At 42.1% G+C, this 20,250-nt stretch overlaps 1 protein-coding gene across 7 annotated transcripts in view; it reads right to left on the bottom strand.

Moving 5' to 3' along the window:
* The window catches only part of AVL9 (AVL9 cell migration associated), a 92,012-nt gene extending 74,830 nt beyond the window's left edge, over nt 1-17,182 (bottom strand). For 5 of the 7 annotated variants that reach the window (XM_009242875.4, XM_054558930.2, XM_024249301.3 and 2 more), the window contains exon 1: nt 16,826-17,182. In XM_009242875.4, the coding sequence (XP_009241150.1) occupies nt 16,826-16,918 (93 nt within the window). In that variant the 5' untranslated portion in view covers nt 16,919-17,182. 7 annotated transcript variants of the gene reach the window in all.
* Between the last annotated feature and the right edge of the window lie 3,068 nt (nt 17,183-20,250).

The raw sequence follows: 20,250 nt of genomic DNA on the forward strand, positions 1-20,250 counted from the left end.
AACGGGGGGAGTCAGTATGAAACATGTGGTAGAAATTTGGGTTGTGATATCAGTGAGTTCATTCTACATATACTCATTGGCCCTATTCGTTTTAACCAATTTTAGCCAATTGCATTCTCTTAGAAGGGGAGGGAGTTTTATTTTAGCAAGTTGTTTCTTATCTGCCATCCTGCAAGCTCGAAGATTTCTGTTACTGCTTTCTTCAGCTCTTTGGGGCACGGTTTCAATGGGCAGAGAGTGTACCAGCTTTGGCCTTATGTTTCTGGTTCCAGTGAACAGAAAGGCATCAAACCAAGGGAACACAGGAACTAAGAGGTAAGCTACGAAAAGTACAGCTCTGCTCTTAAGCTCCTCCTACAAGATCCTGTCCAGAGACATAGGAGGAGGCAAAGATGCTGGTAAGCACTTTGTGCCATTCTGTGCTCCCTCCCACCAGCCCTCTTTCTGGCCAAGTTCTAGTCCCACCTGCTTTGTGCCTACTGGTAGTTCGTTTTCTGGTCTTTAGTGTCCTCATGGATAAAATGAATGTAACATCTCTAATCATGTGCATTCACACAGTGAGGTGAATGATGTGAAAGGGCTTTGAACAATGTAGTAAGGAAAAGAGACTAGGATACTGACTTCCCATTTTCCCAATTCCTGCTTCAAAACTGCTCTCCTAGGCCCCAAGCCCCTGCCTCTGTTAGCCCCTTGATCAATCTTTGCCTATGGAGGGGCAAAACTACATGGTATCCCAAGAACAAGGACCAATAATTACAGACCCATTTATTTTCTTTGCTACTCCCCATGACCACTCTTAAACTGAGAAACTGGGACCATTTCCCTGATTGATGGGGCCTCCTCACTAGAACAAAAGGGAGCATGTATGTTTCATAATGGACATTCCGTCAAGAATGTCCTAAGGAGATAAATGTAAGTTTCATAATAGGCATTCTGTGATGGAATGTCCTGAGGAGATAAATGCTGGAGTCAGTTTCAGCACATCTCAGTTATTCATTCTGACTCGTTTGGACAAGTGAGTTACTACAGCACTCATTTGGAAAAATGACCAGAAAGCTACCTCCAATTTCTCGGCCTTAACCCTGGCCTCCATTTCTTTCTGTTCCTTCCGGCTCTCGTCTTCCAGCCCTCCTTCCTCCCCTTACTCCTCAAACTTCCTGCCCTCGGCCTCCTCTCCAGGACCGTCCAAGTTGTTCAGTTTTCCAGCGTACCCGTTTCCCCCAGCTGACTAATGTCGCCCCTTCCCAGCACCCTACCTCCCGGAACTCCCTGCCCAGCTCTTCCTCTGTTAATTCCAGAGCATCCGTATGCCACCACCCTGCTAGTCAGGCACCCCTTTCCAAGTGTCCTCCTATCTTTCCCCCTCGCCCTCCTCATAGCCCCTCTTGCTAGTCCCCTGTACTCTAATCCCCACACCCTAGTACACCCCTGCATCTTATCCTAGAGAGATGGCTTCCCTCCTACTGGGGCAGTTCAGAGCTGCCAGGACTGTGGACTCCCACAACCAGACCTGATGGCTCACAAATCTCACCCTGGAGAGATGGTTTCCCTCATACTGGGGCAGTTCAGAATTGCCAGGACTGTGGATTCTCCCAACGAGACCTGATGGCTCATGAATCTCACCCTGGGGAGATGGCTTCCTCCTACTGGGGCAGTTCAGAAGTGCCAGGACTGTGGATTCTCTCAGCCAGACCTGACAGCTCACAAATCTCACCTTGGAGAGATGGCTTTCCTCCTACTGGGGCAGTTCAGAAGCGCCAGGACTGTGGACTCCCACAGCCAGACCTGACGGCTCACAAATCTCACCCTGGGGAGATGGGCTCGCTCCTACTGGGGCAGTTCAGAAGTGCCAGGACTGTGGACTCCCACAACCAGACCTGACGGCTCACAAATCTCACCCTGGGGAGATGGTTTCCCTCCTACTGGGGCAGTTCAGAATTGCCAGGACTGTGGATTCTCTCAGCCAGACCTGACAGCTCACAAATCTCACCTTGGAGAGATGGCTTTCCTCCTACTGGGGCAGTTCAGAAGCGCCAGGACTGTGGACTCCCACAGCCAGACCTGACGGCTCACAAATCTCACCCTGGGGAGATGGGCTCGCTCCTACTGGGGCAGTTCAGAAGTGCCAGGACTGTGGACTCCCACAACCAGACCTGACGGCTCACAAATCTCACCCTGGGGAGATGGTTTCCCTCCTACTGGGGCAGTTCAGAATTGCCAGGACTGTGGATTCTCTCAGCCAGACCTGACAGCTCACAAATCTCACCTTGGAGAGATGGCTTTCCTCCTACTGGGGCAGTTCAGAAGCGCCAGGACTGTGGACTCCCACAGCCAGACCTGACGGCTCACAAATCTCACCCTGGGGAGATGGGCTCGCTCCTACTGGGGCAGTTCAGAAGTGCCAGGACTGTGGACTCCCACAACCAGACCTGACGGCTCACAAATCTCACCCTGGAGAGATGGGCTCGCTCCTACTGGGGCAGTTCAGAAGTGCCAGGACTGTGGACTACCATGACCAGACCTGATGGCTCACATATCTCACCCTGGAGAGATGGCTTCCCTCCTACTGGGGCAATTCAGAATTGCCAGGACTGTGGATTCCCAGAAGCCTGATTTGATGGACGCAGAAAATGCAAGATAGTAAACCAACGTTCAGCCTCAGTAAGTTACAAGGACCCCCTTTCCATGACCAGATTCCTTGTTATCTTATTACTAACTGTATTTTGCCTTAATCTTCATTTTGTTAACCCTCTTCAGATTCTAGAGATTACCTTTTTCTAGACAGTCTTTTTTTCTTTTTGAGACAGTCTCACTCTGTTGCCCAGGCTGGAGTACAGTGGTGTGATATTGGTTCACTGCAACCTCCACCTCTCGGTTCAAGTGATTCTCCCACTTCAGTCTCCCGAGTAGCTGAGATTACAGGCGCCCGCCACCACGCCTGGCTAATTTTTTGTATTTTTAGTAGAGATGGGGTTTCACTATGTTGGCCAGGCTGGTCTCAAACTCCTGACCTCAAGTGATCCGCCTGCCCGGCCAAGACAGTCTGTTCCTTTCCTCTCCTGTCTAGTCAGCCAGGATACACAAGCCTCTACCTTTGGAACTGGTTTTTCAATGGAACTTGGTCTAAAACCACAAAGCAAACTATAGGACTGGTGACAGAGAAAGAGGAGAGTGAGGAGTAAAAAGCGTTAATCTGTTCTCAAGTAGGGTAAGTTGTGTTGATGTGCCCTAGTTTCATATCAATGCAAGAACAGGTGACCCCTAAGAACTCACACACAGGGTACAAGGCCCCTGCTATATAGATACAGGGGATGGAGTTTTGTTTTTTATTGTGTTTTTTTTGGGCCTGGTTCCTCCCAGACTTCATTTTTCTTCATCCTAGAATTCCAGAATCTTGCCAGGGACTTTCTGCCCTTAAGGAAAGTCTCCTGCAAAAAAAGGGAGGGGGCCCTCCAGTGGTCTCATCAAAGCTGAGGGTTGAGCCTCCCTCTCAGTTAGCTGCTTCCACGCCAGAAAGGGAAAGGTAGCAGAGTCTGGGAGGCACAGCATGTCCAGATCCTACCCAGATGAGAGCATCTGATGAACAGATAACATAAAAAGAAGTGCTCTCCTCAAACTGATCCTTAGATTCAATACAATCTCAATCAAAACTCCAAAAGATATTTTTGCAGAACCTGGCAAGCTGATTATAATTTATATGGAAATGTAAAGGGTCAAGAATAGCCAAGACTCTCCTAAGAAGAAATTCTTCTTTACCATGTATCAAAACTTATTACAAAAATTATAATAAGATAGTGTAATATTGGTGCAAGCATAGAAAAACAGACAAATGACACAGAATACAGAAACAACACACACATATGTGGACACTTTAATACCAAAGCAGCATAACAGAACAGTGGAGATAGGACTGTCTTTATATTCAATAAAGTGGTCTTAAGTCAACTGGATGCCCAAATGAGTAAGTAATGATTTCTACCTCACAATTCATTCAAAAAATCATTTTCAGGTGGAACATAAGATATAATGTGAAAGGGTAAAAACAATAACTCTTCTAGAACTGCTCTGCCCATGTATGGATACTGAACATTTGAGATGTGCTATTAAGTAAAATTTGTATTGGATTTTAATTACTTAGTAGGAAAAAACAATATGAAATATCTCAATTTTTATATTGAAACTTTGAAATAATAATTTGGAGTGAGTTAAATAACACAATATTAAAATTAGTTTTATCTGATTATTTTGTTCTCTTAATGTGGATACTACAAATTTTAAATTATGTATGCAGCTTAGTATTTTTATTAGACAACACTGATCTAGAAGGTAATATAGAAAAATATCTTCAGGACATCAAATTAGTAAAAATGTCTTAAATGGCATTTAAAAAGCACTAACCACAATGGGAAAGACTAATATAGTTGACCACATTTCAATTATGGTGTAAAAAAGACACCATTAAGATACTGAAAAGGCAAGCGACAGAGAGGGAAAAGAATTTGCAGCACATATAAGTCTTAAAGGGCTTTTTTCAATAATATAAAAAGAACTTCAACAAATAAAGAAAAGATAATCCAACAGAAAAACAGGATAAGATTTGGAGCATGTACTTCACAAAAAAAGGATAGCCCAATGACCAGCAGACCTATAAAAAAGTGTCCAGCCTCATCAACAAATCAAAAAATGTAACATAAAACAATAATGAGATGACACTACATACCCCACCAGAAATACTGTAATTAAAAGGATGGACAATGCCCAGTGTTGGCAAGGAGCATTAAGAACATCAGTGATAAAGTTAATTGGTTCCACTGTTTTGGAAAACAATTTGATATCTACTAAAAGCGAAGATAGGTATTCCCTATAATCCATCAATTCCACTCTTAAGTATATACCCAACAAAATGATTTGCACATGTGCACCAAGAGACATCTAAAAAATGCTCATGATAGCATTATTTGTAATAGCCCATGATGAAACAACCGAATGCCTGTCAACAGTTGAATAAATAAATTGTGGGGTATTACCAAAGGGAACACTACACAGTTAAGAGAAGAAATGAAACCACAGGAATATGCAATGGCATAGATGAATTCCACAAGCATAATGCTGAACAAAAGAAGCCAAACACAAAAGCACGCATAATATATGATTATATTTCCATAAAGTGAAGAAACAGAGTAATCTATGGTGTTACAAGTGGAGAGGGTGGTTAGCGTTGAGGAAAAAGAAGAGTAGGAAAGGACCCAAGAGTGGCTTCTGGGGTGCTGTCAATATTAATATTTCTAGACTTGTGAGGTGATTACACATAATTGTGATCAATCAGTGTGATCTATATATTGGGAAGGGAAGCACTTTTCTGTGTATGTATGATGTTTCACACTAAACATTTTCTTTTAAAGAATGTGCCTATCAAGAAGGCCTAACTTTGAAAAGTGAATTCTGACAAGTTGTGATTCTGGGTGGGAGGGACAAGGATATACATAAAAACCCCAGGAGCTTTCCCCTTCTACCTTCCCTTCCCATTTGCCAACTGTAGAGGACCATATAGCTTTACCCTATTATTTATTAATATTGTGAATGGATATTTTCAAATATGAAATCAACCTGTGACAAACCCCATTTGGTTATGATGTATTATTCCTTTTATATATTACTGGATTTTTTTTTTTGCAACTGTCTAGTTAAGGATTTTTGCATCTATGTTCATGAGGGATATTGATCTTTGTTTTTTCTTATAATAATCTGTCTGGCTTTGGTATTAATGTAATGCTGGCATCATAAAATAAGTTGAGAAATGTTCCTCCTCTTCTGTTTTCTGACAGAGTTTGTGAAGGATTGGTATTTTCTTCATTACAGTAGTCCCCCTGACCCTGCAGTTTCACTTTCTTTTTTTTTTTTTTTAATAGACACAGGGTCTATGTTGTCCAGGCTGGTCTCGAACTTGTGGCCTCAGGTAATCCTCCCGTTTGGCCTCCCAAAGTGCTGGGATTACAGGTGTGAGCCATTACACCTTGCCCAGTTTCATTTTCAATGGCTTCAGTTAGTCATGGTCAACCACATTCTGAAAATTTTAAATGGAAAGTTTCGGTAATAAACAATTCATAAGTCTTAAATTGTGTGACATTCTGAGGAGCATGATGAAATCTTACACTGTCTCTCTCCATTCCACTTGACTTGTGAATCATCCCATCGTCCAGCTTATCCTCGCTGTACATGCCACCCTCTCATTAGTCACTAAATAGCCATCTTAGTTATCGGATTGACTGCAGCAGTATCAAGGTGCTTGTGTTTGAGTAATTCTTATTTTACTTAATAATGACCCCAAAGCCCAAGAGTAGTGATGCTGGCATACTGTTATAAATATTCTATTTTACTACTAGTTATTTTTGTTAATCTCTTATGCCTAATTTCTAAATGTTTAAAAAAAATTTTAAAGTTTAAAAAGTTGAAAATTTTTTAAATTAAAAAGTTGAAACATTTTAAATTAAAAATTTAATTGAAAAAAATTTTTTGTTAATCTCTTGTGCCTAGCTTATAAACTAAACTTTATCATATGTATGTAGAGGAAAAAAATTAGAAAAATATATATCTTCATAGAATTACAATAATGAACTGCATGGTGACCCTCATGGATAGTTTCTAAAAATAGTTCATAACAAGCAGAGATTATGTTTAGGGCACACTTTACGGACTTAGAATCTTTGCTATTGCTTACAAACAGTGAAGAAAACGACTCTACTTAATAGAAATTTATGCTTTCAGTACATAAATATACATATGAGCATCCAAGAGAGGTCTGGGTTCCTATGTTAAGTAGTGGCTTTTATTTCTGTAAGACACCATGTTTGCTTAGAACAGTATGTGGAAAATAGAATATAAAAAAACAGTAGAGCTATTGTTTGAGTTACTCTTTTTTTTCTAAATTACATACTTGTAAGGCTCAAAATTAAAGAACGCAAGTGGAGAACTGTCACTATATCTCCTAGCTCTGTACTAGTATAAGCAATTTAAAGAAAGAAAATCATATGAATTAAATGGCAATTTTGAAAAGCCTCTTTCAACAGTACTGAAGAATGTAGGGTTTTGTGATTTGCTACAAAGTAGAAGGGTTTCTTTCTTTCTTTCTTTATTTTTTGAGACGGAGTTTTGCTCTTGTTGCCCAGACTGGAGTACAGTGGCGTGATCTCAGCTCACTGCAACCTCTGCCTTCCGGTTTCAAGTGATTCTTCTGCCTCAGCCTCCCGAGTAGCTGGGATTACAGACGCCTGCTACACGCTCAGCTAATTTTGGTATTTTTAGTAGAGATGGGGTTTCACCATGTTGACCAGGCTGGTCTCGAACTCCTGACCTTGTGATCTGCCCGCCTCGGCTTCCCAAAGTGCTGGGATTACAGGCGTGAGCCACCACACCCGGCCGAAGGGTTTATCTTCTAAAACTTTTAAATTAGACTTGATATATATTACAAAGTATAAAATAAAAAGATCAGGCCGGGTGCAGTGGTTCACACCTGTAATCCCAGCACTTTGGGAGGCCAAGGTGGGCAGATCACTTGAGGTCAGGAGTTCGAGACTAGCCTAGCCAACATGGTGAAACTCTGTTCCTACTAAAAATACAAAAATTAGCTGGGCATGGTGGCATACTCTTGTAATCCCAGCTACATGGGAGGCTAAGGCAGGAGAATTGCTTGTACCCAGGAGGCGGAGGTTGCAGTGAGCTGAGATCATGCCACTGCACTCCAGCCTGGGTGACAGAGCGAGACTCCGTCTCAAAAAAATAAATAAAATAAAATAAAAAATCTTAGTGTACAGAGTTCATAGGTTTTGAGGATCCACACATTCATGGGCAAATACCTCATCAATGCACAGATTTTTCACCATCCCAGAAAGTTCCTCTGTTCAGATTGCTATCATTAAATATTACTTCTTCCTGTCCTGGAATGTCCTGGGCATGTTTCTGAATGTAGCCTCTGATGACAGGTACTCAGCAAATGTTTGCTAATTTCATCTTGGCATCACAGAAGTGGAAATAATCTTAGCAGTCATCTACTTTAAAACTCTCATTTTATAGATGAAGAAACCAAGTCCATAAACATTAGGCAACTTGCCCCAGCTTACACACCTAATGACAATTAGGTCCAAACTTACATCTTGATTCTCATATGGTAAAAGAGGTAAGACAGAATTTATCAGAGCTGTAAGTATATAAAAAAAGAAATATTGTATATAAAGATCCTCTGCTAGAGGATAAGACAACAATTTGTACAAAACATAAGGTTTAAGTAATGATAAAGACTGGTTTTCTGAATGAGATGATATAAATGGAACATTATCTCCAGGTTCCTGAAAATATATACAAAGATGTCATCAAAGCTACAAAAACCATTTTTCTTACAGGAAAAAAATTAGAAATTTCCCAACAAACGATCAAATCAATTGATTTATTTAATTAAATCGATGTATTTAATTGAAATGTTAATGAACTTTACCCTGGCAATCTTTTATACATCAATTCATGTTTAACATTTCAATTTTCTTCATTTCAATATTGAAATTTCATGGGGCAATAAAGATATTATAATTTCTGGGAGTGCATCACACCCACCAAAGGGAGCCTAACGCATTCCTAATACCGTCAGTGAAGGCCATGGGGCAGACATGGGTTTCATGTCTTGCATGGGTTTCAAGAATCTTGCAAAGGCCAGGTGCGGTGGCTTACGCCTACGTATCCCAGCACTCTGGGAGGCTGAGGCAGGCAGATCATCTGAGCTCAGGAGTTCGAGACCTGCCTGGCCAACAGGGTGAAACCCTGTCTCTACTAAAAATACAAAACATAGCCAGGTGTGGTGACGCACACCTGTAATCCCAGCTACTCGGGAGGCTGAGGCAGGAGAATTGCTTGTACCCAGGAGGTGGAGGATGCAGTGAACGAAGATCGTTTTACTGCACTCCAGCCTGAGTGGTAGAGTGAGACTCCATCTCAAAAAAAAAGAACCTTGTAGCCATGAGCACATATATGAACACTCAGCATACCCTGTGACAATGAGCACAGTGTTGTGATGAAAGGCACAAGTGCAGAGGGCCATATTTCAAATCTATTTTGTTTGTTTGTTTGTTTGTTTTCCTTGAGACGAAGTCTTGCTCTGTCACCCAGGCTGGAATGCAATGGCAAGATCTTGGCTCACTGCAACCTCTGCCTCCCAGGTTCCAGCGATTCTCCTGCCTCAGTGGCAGGAGACTACACTCCCGAGTGGCTGGGACTACAGGCACATGCCACCACGCCCGGCTAATTTTTGTGTGTGTGTATATATATATATCTTTTAGTAGAGATGGGGGTTTCACCATGTTGGCCAGGCTGGGTTCGAACTCCTGGCCTCTCAAGTGATCCACCTGCCTTGGCCTCCCAAAGTGCTGGGATTTACAGTTGTGAGCCACCCCACCTAGCCCATATTTGAAATCTAAATGAACACCCAGAGTTTATTCAGAAGTCACACTTCTGACACTTAATTACCTACAAAACTGCCAAAAACCAGAAACAAATGAAAAAAACATCTGTCAGCAAACCCAGCTATTATAAAGCTCTTGACAGCATACCAAGAAGGCTTTAGGTTTCCTTTCAAAACCCATGACTGAGTCATTTTATTTCACACAACAGATTCAGTAGATGTGGTCTCCCAATCAAGAAAAGCATCAAATAAAGGGAAGCTGAAAACACCACCATCACTATGGATAGTATTGACATTGGGAAATAATTACTAACATCTCTGTCATCTGTCTGTCTGGCCGGCTAGGGCCCAACGAAGTCAGAGCCATGTGCAAATCACTCTATGTTAAAAGGAGAATGCCACAGTATGAGTGACATTTGCTCTGAAGAGGGTCACCCAGAGTAACTTAAATTGTGTTGAGTAAGTTCTGTTTCAAAATCCATTTTAATATAAACTTCATGAAGAAAATGGCTACAATGAAGTCTCTATACTTACGAGAAAAGGTGCAAAAAGCCACAAGGATGTTCTTTGCAGCGCTATTTAAAATAGTGAAAAATTAGAATGCCACCTAAGTATCTAAAAAGGAGATCAGTTAAATAAATAACAGTATTTCTACAAAATACTATTTAGCAATTTTAAAACATAATTCAATTATTTACTAATATAGAAAAATATTAATGGTATATTTCACATGAAAAAGGTAGGCCATGAAACATGATTATGGTTTGATACCTTTTCTTTCTTTTTTTTTTTTGAGAAAGGGTTTTACTCTGTCACCCAGGCTGGAGTGCAGTGGTGCCATCTCGGCTCACTGCAGCTTCGACCTGCTGGGCTCAAGTGATACTCCTGCTTCACTTTCTTGTGACCAGTCCACTCGCACCAGCCTCCCAAGTAGCTGGGACTACAGGCATGCACCACCAAACCTGGCTAATTTTTTTTACTTTTTGGCAAAGATGAGGTCTCCCTATGTTGCCCAGGCTGGTCTTGAACTCCTGGGCTCAAGCGATCTTCCCATCTTGGCCTCCCAAAGTGCTGGGATTACAGGCATGAGCCACTGTGCCTGGCCAGTACATTTTTTTTTTATCATAATTGTTATTTTCAAAAATACTGAAATATGATTTAAAAACTGCCAAAAATATCAGCTTAGATAATATCCTCTAAAAATATCTTAGGGAGAACCTGAGTTCTTAATCCATATAAAATAGGAGCAGTCTTAAAATTAAGTAGGTAAGTAGGCTCTTCTCCGTATGTGTCTACATCTTCCTGTTGTCCATCCCTAGTAGATTAGGGCCCTTCTGCAGTCTTCCCTTTAGCAAAAATCTACATTCAGCAAAGGATCTGAATCATATCAATGACATGAAGTAGATGATTACTCATGGTGTATAAGTATTTTACTAGGGATCAAAGGCTTAAGCCAAAGAAAGAAATTAGGCACATTCTTGCTAGCTGGGAGGACCCATAAGAGAACGAAGGAATCTTCTTGATATTTCAAAGTTCTAGTACACAAGTTGACACCCACTCCGCTTAGCCACAATGCCAAAGCCTGAATGAAAACTATTCCATTGTTCTGTCAATGCTGCAGCCCTGCTAAGTCAGAGATTTTCATAATTTCAGCATATACAAAAACATTGCCAAAATCAGGAAAAACCGTCTACCAAAATATTAAAGTTGAAGAAATAAAAGTGCAGTGAAGGGCCAGAAAATGCAATCTTGTTTCAGAAGAAAGTTTCTGTAAAACTAGCAGCTAAAAATAATCTTAAAAGGTTATTCTCCCCTAACTGCTAACCCTTCAGTTTTCTTCTTTCTTGTTCCAAAGAACTACTTATTGCAACAAGAATCAAACAAACCCTCCCAAATGTTTCATTATTGTCACCACAGGATTTCATTAATAGCAGGTTCCAAAAAAGGCTTGTCAGTGAGTCATCTGTCACCAAAACCTGAATCACTCAGGGCTTGAGTATAGTTGTAGCACTCCAACATAAACAATCCCCCTAATATCAACCCATTTCTAAATTTGCAATGCAACATTCTGCTACCCCATGGAGACTTTCTTGTGACCAGTCCACTCACACCAACGGGAAAATCTGCCATTCTCTTCACTGCTGCTCGTTGCTTTATTCACTGGGGGAACTAGTGTTAAGATTAGTTCTAGCTCTTTTATACTTCTGCTTTTTAGATATATAGACCAATGGGACAGAACAGAGGTGTCAGAAATAACACCATACATCTACAGCCATCTGCTCTTTGACAAACCTGACAAAAATAAGCAATGGGGAAAGGATTCCCTATTTAATAACTGGTGCTGGGAAAACAGGCAAGCCATATGCAGAAAACTGAAACTAGACCCCTTCCTTACACCTTATACAAAAATTAACACAGGATGGATTAAAGACTTAAACTAAGACCTAAAACCATAAAAACCCTAGAAGAAAACCTAGGCAATACCATTCAGGATATAGACATGGCAAAGACTTCGTAACTAAAACACCAAAAGCAATTGCAACAAAAGACAAAATTGACAAATGGGATCTAATTAAACTAAAGAGCTTCTGCACAGCCAAAGAAACTAGCATTAGAGTGAACAGGCAACCTATGGAATGGGAGAAAATTTTTGCAATCTACCCATCTGACAAAGGTCTAATATCCACACTCTACAAGGAACTTAAACAAATTTACAAGAAAAAAAACAACCCCATCAAAAAGTGGGCAAAAGATATGAACAGACACTTCTCAAAAGAAGATATCTATGTGGCCAATAAACATGAAAAAAAGCTCATCATCACTGGTCATTAGAGAAATGCAAATCAAAACCATGTGATACCATCTCATGCCAGTTAGAATGGTGATCATTAAAATGTCAGGAAACAACAGATGCTAGAGAGGATGTGGAGAAATAGGAATGCTTTTACACCGTTGATGGAAGTGTAAATTAGTTCAATCATTGTGGAAGACAGTGTGGCGATTCCTCAAGGATCTAGAACCAGAAATACCATTTGACCCAGCAACCCCACTACTGGGTATATACCCAAAGGATTATACGTCATTCTACTATGAAGACACACACACACACACATATGTTTATTGCAGCACTATTCACAATAGCAAAGACTTGGAACCAACCCAAATGCCCATCAATGATAGACTGGATAAAGAAAATGTGGTACATACACACCATGGAATACTATGCAGCCATGAAAAAGAATGAGTTCATGTCCTTTGCAGAGACATGGATGAAGCTGGAAACCATCATTCTCAGCAAACTAACATAGGAACAGAAAACCAAACACCGCATGTTCCCACTCATAAGTGGGACTTGAACAATGAGAACACATGGACACTGGGAGGGGAACATCACAGACCAGTGCCTGTTGGGGGATGGGAGGCAAGGGGAGGGAGAGCATTAGGACAAATACCTAATGAATACAGGGCTTAAAATCTAGACGACTGGTTGATGGATGCAGCAAACCACCACGGCACATGTATACCTATATAACAAACCTGAATGTTCTGCACATGTATCCCAGAACTTAAAGTATAATTTTTTTTTAAAAAAATTGTTATTCTGCTTTTTTTGTATTAGAAATACGTTTGGTAAATCCAGTTTACTTAAGACTTAAAACTGCTAGCTATGTATACAAAACAATAAACTATCAGAAAAGTGGTCAAAAATTAAGTAATTATTTCAACTTTTTATGACATCACTTTGGAAAATAACCTATTCCCTTTTAACTTGAGTAGTTAAAAACGTTCTAACCTGTTTATGAAAAAAAAATAAAGAGTTAATGTGATATATATTTGATGCTACTTAGCAAAAAATTATGGTAGTCCGACAAGTATAGTTTATATATTGGAACAAACAAAACTCTGCAATACACAATCTATAACAAGCCAATTTACTACAGAGAAGGTATCCATAAATTATTTCATGCCAAAGGGTCTAATGTCAGATAAATTTTTGTTTTGTTTTGTTTTGTTTGAGACAGGGTCTCACTGTCGCCCAGGCTGGAGTGCAGTAGGCAGATCTTGGCTCACTGTAACCTCCGCCTCCCAGATTCAAGCAAATCTCCTGCCTCAGCCTCCTGAGTAGCTGGGATTACAGGCACATGCCACCGCGTCCAGCTAATGTTTATATTTTTAGTAGAGACGGGGTTCCGCCATATTGCCCAGGCTGGTCTCGAACTCCTGAGCTCAAGTGATCCACCTCACTTGAGCCTCCCAAAGTGTTGGGATTACAAGCATGAGCCACCACGCCCAGCCACACTTATTATCCCTTGTTAAATGTTAAATTATCCCTTGTTAATTATTATCCCTTGTTAAATATTAAATTTTAAACAATTCAGTAAAAAGTTGAAACGAGTAAATATTTTGAAACAACTTTAAACGTCATGGTAGAACTCAAAAAATCACCTAAAATGTTCTAAATGTTAAGTATATCAGTAAACTAGAAAAACGACATCTAGAAGCTAACACCCTATCTACAGAAGAATTTACTTCCACAAGTTACCCAAATAAAAGTGAAAAAAAAAGATCAAGTGATAAAGTTAATAGATGTTCATTTAAATTCAAATGAAGGAATTGTTCATTTAAAATACATCTGGCCTAATGCCTGTAATCCCAGTACTTTGGGAGGCCAAGGCGGGTGGATCACTTGAGGTCAGGAGTTCTGGACCAGCCTGACCAACATGGTAAAACCCCGTCTCTACCAAAAATATAAAAAATTAGCCAGGTATGGTGGTGCATGCCTGTAATCCCAGCTACTTGGGAGGCTGAGGCAGGAGAATCACTTGAACCCAGGAGGTGAAAGTTGCAGTGAGCGGAGATCGCGCCACTACACTGAACTCCAGCCTGGGTGACAGAACGAGACTCCATCTCAAAAAAAAAAAAAAAAAATACATCTGAGGACTTCAAAGGTGGAAAAAGTGCAAGAAACAAGATGAACTAACATTTTCCACAAGCCTAGTTTTGGGTCTTCAACACAGCAGTATTAGAAGATGGCTTTTACCTTGAGGTCCATGTCAAATGACAAAGTTATTATGCTTAACCAAGCGGACTGCTGAAAGGCATCACTTTTAAAACAAAGGTTTTACTTCAGTCACTTCTATTTAAAAGTTACAAATTACGACCAAGTATAGGAATTTTCCCTATGCACAATCTCAGCGCACAGAAAGAATGAATGGTCATGGCCGGGCGCGGTGGCTCACGCCTGTAATCCCAGCACTTTGGGAGGCCGAGGCGGGCGGATCACGAGGTCAGGAGATCGACACCATCCTGGCTAACATTGTGAAACCCCGTCTCTACTAAAAATACAAAAAATTAGCCGGGCGCGGTGGCAGGCGCCTGTAGTCCCAGCTACTCCGGAGGCTGAGACAGGAGAATGGCGTGAACCCAGGAGGCGCAGCTTGTAGTGAGCGGAGCGCCACTGCACTCCAGCCTGGGTGAGAGAGGGAGACTCCGTCTCAAAAAAAAAAAAACAACAAAAAAACTAATGGTCAACATGACCCACGGCAATTTTGAATACTTGGAAGAGCAGTCTAAGTACCCTCACACAAGTTAAAAACCATGTTAAGTCAGAGTCACAACTCAATGAGCCATGCACCTTTAATTTACACCTGGAAGTAAAATAGTAAAGTGGGGAATTAGGTAGCTGATTAATCTATCCTGGGGCAAATCTTACATACTTTAATTAAAGCCTCTGAAAACACCTGATGTACAGGTTATAAAGAACAGATTCTAGACCAGTCATTCTAAGACTTATGTACGTAACATACACTTTCCAAAACTTTTTTTTTTCGCTCTTGTTGCCCAGGCTGGAGTGCAGTGGCGTGATCTCGGCTCACAGCAACCTCTGCCTCCCGGGTTCAAGCGATTCTTGTGCCTCAGCCTCCCAAGTAGCTGGGATTACAGGCATGTGCCACCACGCGCGGCTAATTGCTAATTCTGTATTTTTAGTAGAGGCGGGGTTTCACCATGTTGTCCAGGCTGGTTTCGAACTCCTCACTTCAGGTGATCCACCCGACTTGGCCTCCCAAAGTGCTGGGATTATTCTGAGACAGGGTCTTGCTCTCTCATCCAGGCTGGAGTGCAGTGGTGGGATCAAGGGTCACTGTAGCCTCAGCCTCCTGGACTCAAGCGATCTTCCCACCTTAGCCTCCCGAGTAGTGGGACTACAAGTGCGCTATCACATGCAACTAACTTTTTAATTTTTTTGTGGAGACTGTGTTTCCCTTTGTTATCCAGGCTGGTCTCAAACTCCTGGGCTCAAGTGATCCTTTCATATCAGTCTCTAAAAGTGCTGGCATTACAGGTGTGAGGATATATTTCAAAATTACGCACAATTTTTTCACTCCCATCACTTTTCTGTTATTCCCTAGAGAACTTAATTTTTGCCAATAAGTCTTCTAAAATGTTACATTTCTTGTGGAATGCAAGAAACTAAATGCTTCAATAGCTAGTGGTGGCAATTACTATGTTTAATACTTCAAAAAAGCATTTCAATTTACTGTTCACTAGCACATTATGACATCATTCCCTTCCAGTGTTTGCTTGCTCATTAAATAATGCTGTTTCTATTTTGTTCTCTTGCCTTCAATACATAGATTGCAAACATTCCATTTCAGATGCTGCATTAAAGATTCAGTGAGGCTGCTGAAAAACGCCTTTATATATTTGAACGGTGTGGTCAGTAATACTTTCTCTTATTGCGGTTTATCTGGAGAGATTAATCTCTCATCAAAAGGCAAAATCTGGAGAAGATGAAATAGCAAAACTAAGGACCAATGGGAAGGGGGAGGCAAGGTCAATCGATAACCGTATCTAACAGGACAGATTCCAAGGCTTCCATCAGATAAACAAAGGAAGCTGATTTTTCTACGGAGGCTGCATGTGCTGCAAGCTACCTGAAGCATTAGTATGCAAGCCCACTGAGCCTATTACCTTGAAAGCAGAGTCCAAGCACTGAATTTTTCTAGACTCCCATTATAGGTGGACGCCCAGAAAGCCAGTGGAGACAATGATGGACGGGGAAGAGAGTGGGGCCGGTCTTCGATTCTTTCCTCCCACTCCACCAAAGCAGAAGTTAAAAACCTACAACCTACACGTATCAACCAGCTCCTCCGCTGCTCACAACCATTTTTCAGGGGCAGAAGGAAGAGGTTGTGGGGGCTGGGCTTCAATGTGGGGCGGGTGGGAGGAGTTGCAAAGGAGTCAGGTTGAGAGGCGAAGGGTCGCGGGCGCTGTGCGGAGGACTGCACGACGCGAGCTGAGCACACAAAAGCAGGGCGGGGGGCGCCGGAAGGGGCGAACGCCCGAACGGCTGGGGGCGGGTGCGGGCCCTTTCCTCACCTGGCAGCCCTTCTTGTGGTGAAAGCCGACCACCACGATGTGCAGTACGGGCCCCCGGGGGACGCCATCCCCGCCTCTCCTGGCCTTCTCCATGGGCGGCCGCCGCGGGCCCGCACGACGACTTCGACCGCCAAGGGCAGCGGGTCTGACGACCCCACCGTGTGCGGAGAGCCGCGGACTTCCGGTGTCAGCGAGCGCAGCACATGAGGGCCGCACAGGGAGATCCGTGGAGGCAAAGCAGCTCCCGCCGCCCCCAGGGCCGCGGCCGCCCTTCCCTCATCCGCTTCCGCAGCTTCCGGGCTGTCACTTGACGCGGCGGCCGCCGCCGGCGAGGCAGGGCGGGGCAAGGCCCGGAGGGCCCTGACGGGGCGGGGTCTGAGAGGCCGAGGTGGAGCCTGGGGGAGCGGGCTGGGTCTAGGAGATGAGAGATCGACTTTGTGGGGCGAGGAGAGCGGGAGGAGTGGGAGGAGGGCCGGGGGGCGGGCGGGGCCGGGTGGGACTTGACGAGGAGCGGCGGGGTGGGGCTTAGGTGACCTGGGCGGCTGGGCTGGCGGAGCCTGTGTTGTACGCGGGACCTGGAGGTGCGGCGTGGCACACCTGTTTTTTCCTCCCTGGATTCAATCTCAAAGCACTTCCTTCTCTTTGGCCTTCTCTTTTTCCTCAAAGTTTTCCCCCTTCCCTCTTCTTTTCTGTTTTCCTTGCTTTTTCACATCTTTTCGGTTCACTCTCCGAGTGTCCGTTTCCTTCACCTCCTTGCCTTTGCCTCTGTGGTCCCCGTCCTTATTCTTTTTATTATTATTATTATTATACTTTAAGTTTTAGGGTACATGTGCACAATGTGCAGGATAGTTACGTATGTATACATGTGCCATGCTGGTGCGCTGCACCCACTAACTCGTCATCTGGCATTAGGTATACTTATTCTTAAATATGTAGTAACATGGAGCATACTGGTGAGGTTGAGTATCTGTGTATTCAGCCTTTAAATTACTTGCTTACCCGAGAATTCTTGTTTCTTTCTAGAGTTTTTTTTTTTCTTCGTTTAAATATTATGTGTAGGAATCTGAGACGCATTTAAAACCTGAAACAGAATATCCTTGACAATAAAGGAAGTTTAGTTGGATACCTGTAAAATGATTATTCTAGTCCTGCGATTTTATAAGAATATTCTTTTCATTCCATCTCTTTTTGGGTTTAGTACTCTGGTCAATACAAAATATATGGGCTCTGTTGTTACCAGGGTTTTTTAATTCGTTTACTGATCGTACTACAATTTTTTTTTAAGCTCATGTCAATTTAAAGTGCATTATAGAAATACTAGCAGATTTAACAAGTCTTATCTAGGACAGTTTTCAAATAACCTAAAGGATAGGTGTCTGCTTCAAATAGAATTCGAGATTACTACAGTAACTGATATTTTGCACTTCTGGTCTTGAAAAGTAAGGAGCTCCGTTCTAATCTAAGCATAGCTGAGAAAAACAGTAGGCTTCCTAAATCAAATTTAGTTTCTGTGATTCAGTGGAACTGTTTTAATGCTAATACTGCAGACATTTTTCAAGATGTTGCTATACATTTCTTTTCTGTATTACAAAATTATCGGCATTGGCTCAGAAAACTGTGTGTAAAACTATATTGCTCCCTGTATGCAGAATATATTAACTGTTTTCTTAATATATTAACTGTTTTGAGCTGTCAACTGTGTGATGTGTTAACTATTAATATTTTCTTGATATAACCTGTCTTGATATTTTCCACAATTGGCATGGCTAAAATTACTGTCTAATTGAACACCTTTTAAAGATGTATATAAAGGCCGGGTGTGGTGGCTCACGCCTGTAATCTCAGCACTTTGGGAGGCCAAGGCAGGCAGATCACCTGAGGTCAGGAGTTCTAGACCAGCCTGGCCAACATGGTAAAACCCCCTCTCGTACAAAATACAAAAATTAGCCAGGCGTGGTGGCAGACACCTGTAATCCCAGCTACTCAGATGGCTGAGACAGGAGAATTGCTTGAACCCATGAGGCAGAGGTTGCAGTGAGCCAAGATTGCGCCATCGCACTTCAGCCTGGGGGACAAGAGTGAGACTTCCTCTCAAAAAAAAAAAGATATATATATAAACAGGGTCAGGCGTGGTGGCTCATGCCGGTAATCACAGCACTTTGGGAGGCCGATGCGGGCAAATCACTTGAGGCCAAAAGCTGGAGACCAGCCTGGGCAACATGGTGAAACCCCATCTCTGCTAAAAATACAAAAATTAGCCAGGCATGGTGGTGCGTGTAATCCCAGCTACTAGGGAGGCTGAGGCAGGAGAATCACCTTAACCTGGGAGGTGGAGGTTGCAGTGATCTGACATGGTGTCACTGCACTGCACTCCAGCCGGGATGACAGAATGAGACTCCATCTCAAAAAATAAAGAAATGGAGAGAGAGAGAGAGAAAGAAAAAGTTAGTTACTGGGAAAATTGAGACAGAAAGTGAACAACGGAATTTCCAGGATTTTTTTCATCTCTAAATGTACAGACTGGGCCACTTAAGAATTTAGAATATAGGTGGGGCACGGCAGCTCACACCTGTAATCTCAGCACTTTTGGAGGCCAAGGTGGGTAGATCACTTGAGTCCAAGAGTTCGAGACCAACCTGAGCAATGTAATGAGACCTCATCTCTACAAAAAATAATAAAAAATAAATAGCCAGACTTGGTGGCATGCGCCTGTGGTACCGGCTTCTCAGGAGGCTGAGATGGGAGGATCGCTTGAGCCCGCGAGCACACCCTGTACTCCTGCCTGGGTAACAGAGTGAGGTCCTATCTCTAAATTAATAAATAAAGTTTAAAATATGATGGGGTGTTGCTGTGTTGCCCAGGCTGGCCTGAAACTCCTGGGCTCAAGGGATCCTTCTGCCTCAGCCTCCTGAGTAGCTGGGGCTACAGTTGCCTGCCACCATGCACATCTTACATTATGTTTTAAATGGGTTGTATTAATGTAGAATAAATTCATTAACAAGATATTGTCCACAAGGACAAATGTCTATTGGGAAAATAATAAAATTTCTCATTTAACTCGGGGGAGAAAATTAGAAATGCCTTTTTGAACATATAATACATCGAAGAGCCTTTGGTAGTTACATATATTTTATGATAAATTATAAATTCTATTTTACATCTTCTACTTAAGACTTAAAAGGGAGAAAAATCCTTGAGACATAGAGCTATGACATATTTTCAAGTTCATAACAACTCTCCATTTGGAATTGCCCTATTCTTCCTTTTTATGTCTTGCCTCAGGAGAGAAAATAATAAAAATACCACTCCCTTCCTGAAATCCCCATTAACTCTACTGTGTAAGTGAACTATATATCGTTCCTTTTTTCAGATTCTAAAGAGATTTTCTTTATTAGTGGCATTCAAAATTGCTAATGTTTATTCTG

Source organism: Pongo abelii, chromosome 6 (genome assembly GCF_028885655.2).
Source record: "Pongo abelii isolate AG06213 chromosome 6, NHGRI_mPonAbe1-v2.0_pri, whole genome shotgun sequence".
NCBI classification, from domain to species: domain Eukaryota; kingdom Metazoa; phylum Chordata; class Mammalia; order Primates; family Hominidae; genus Pongo; species Pongo abelii.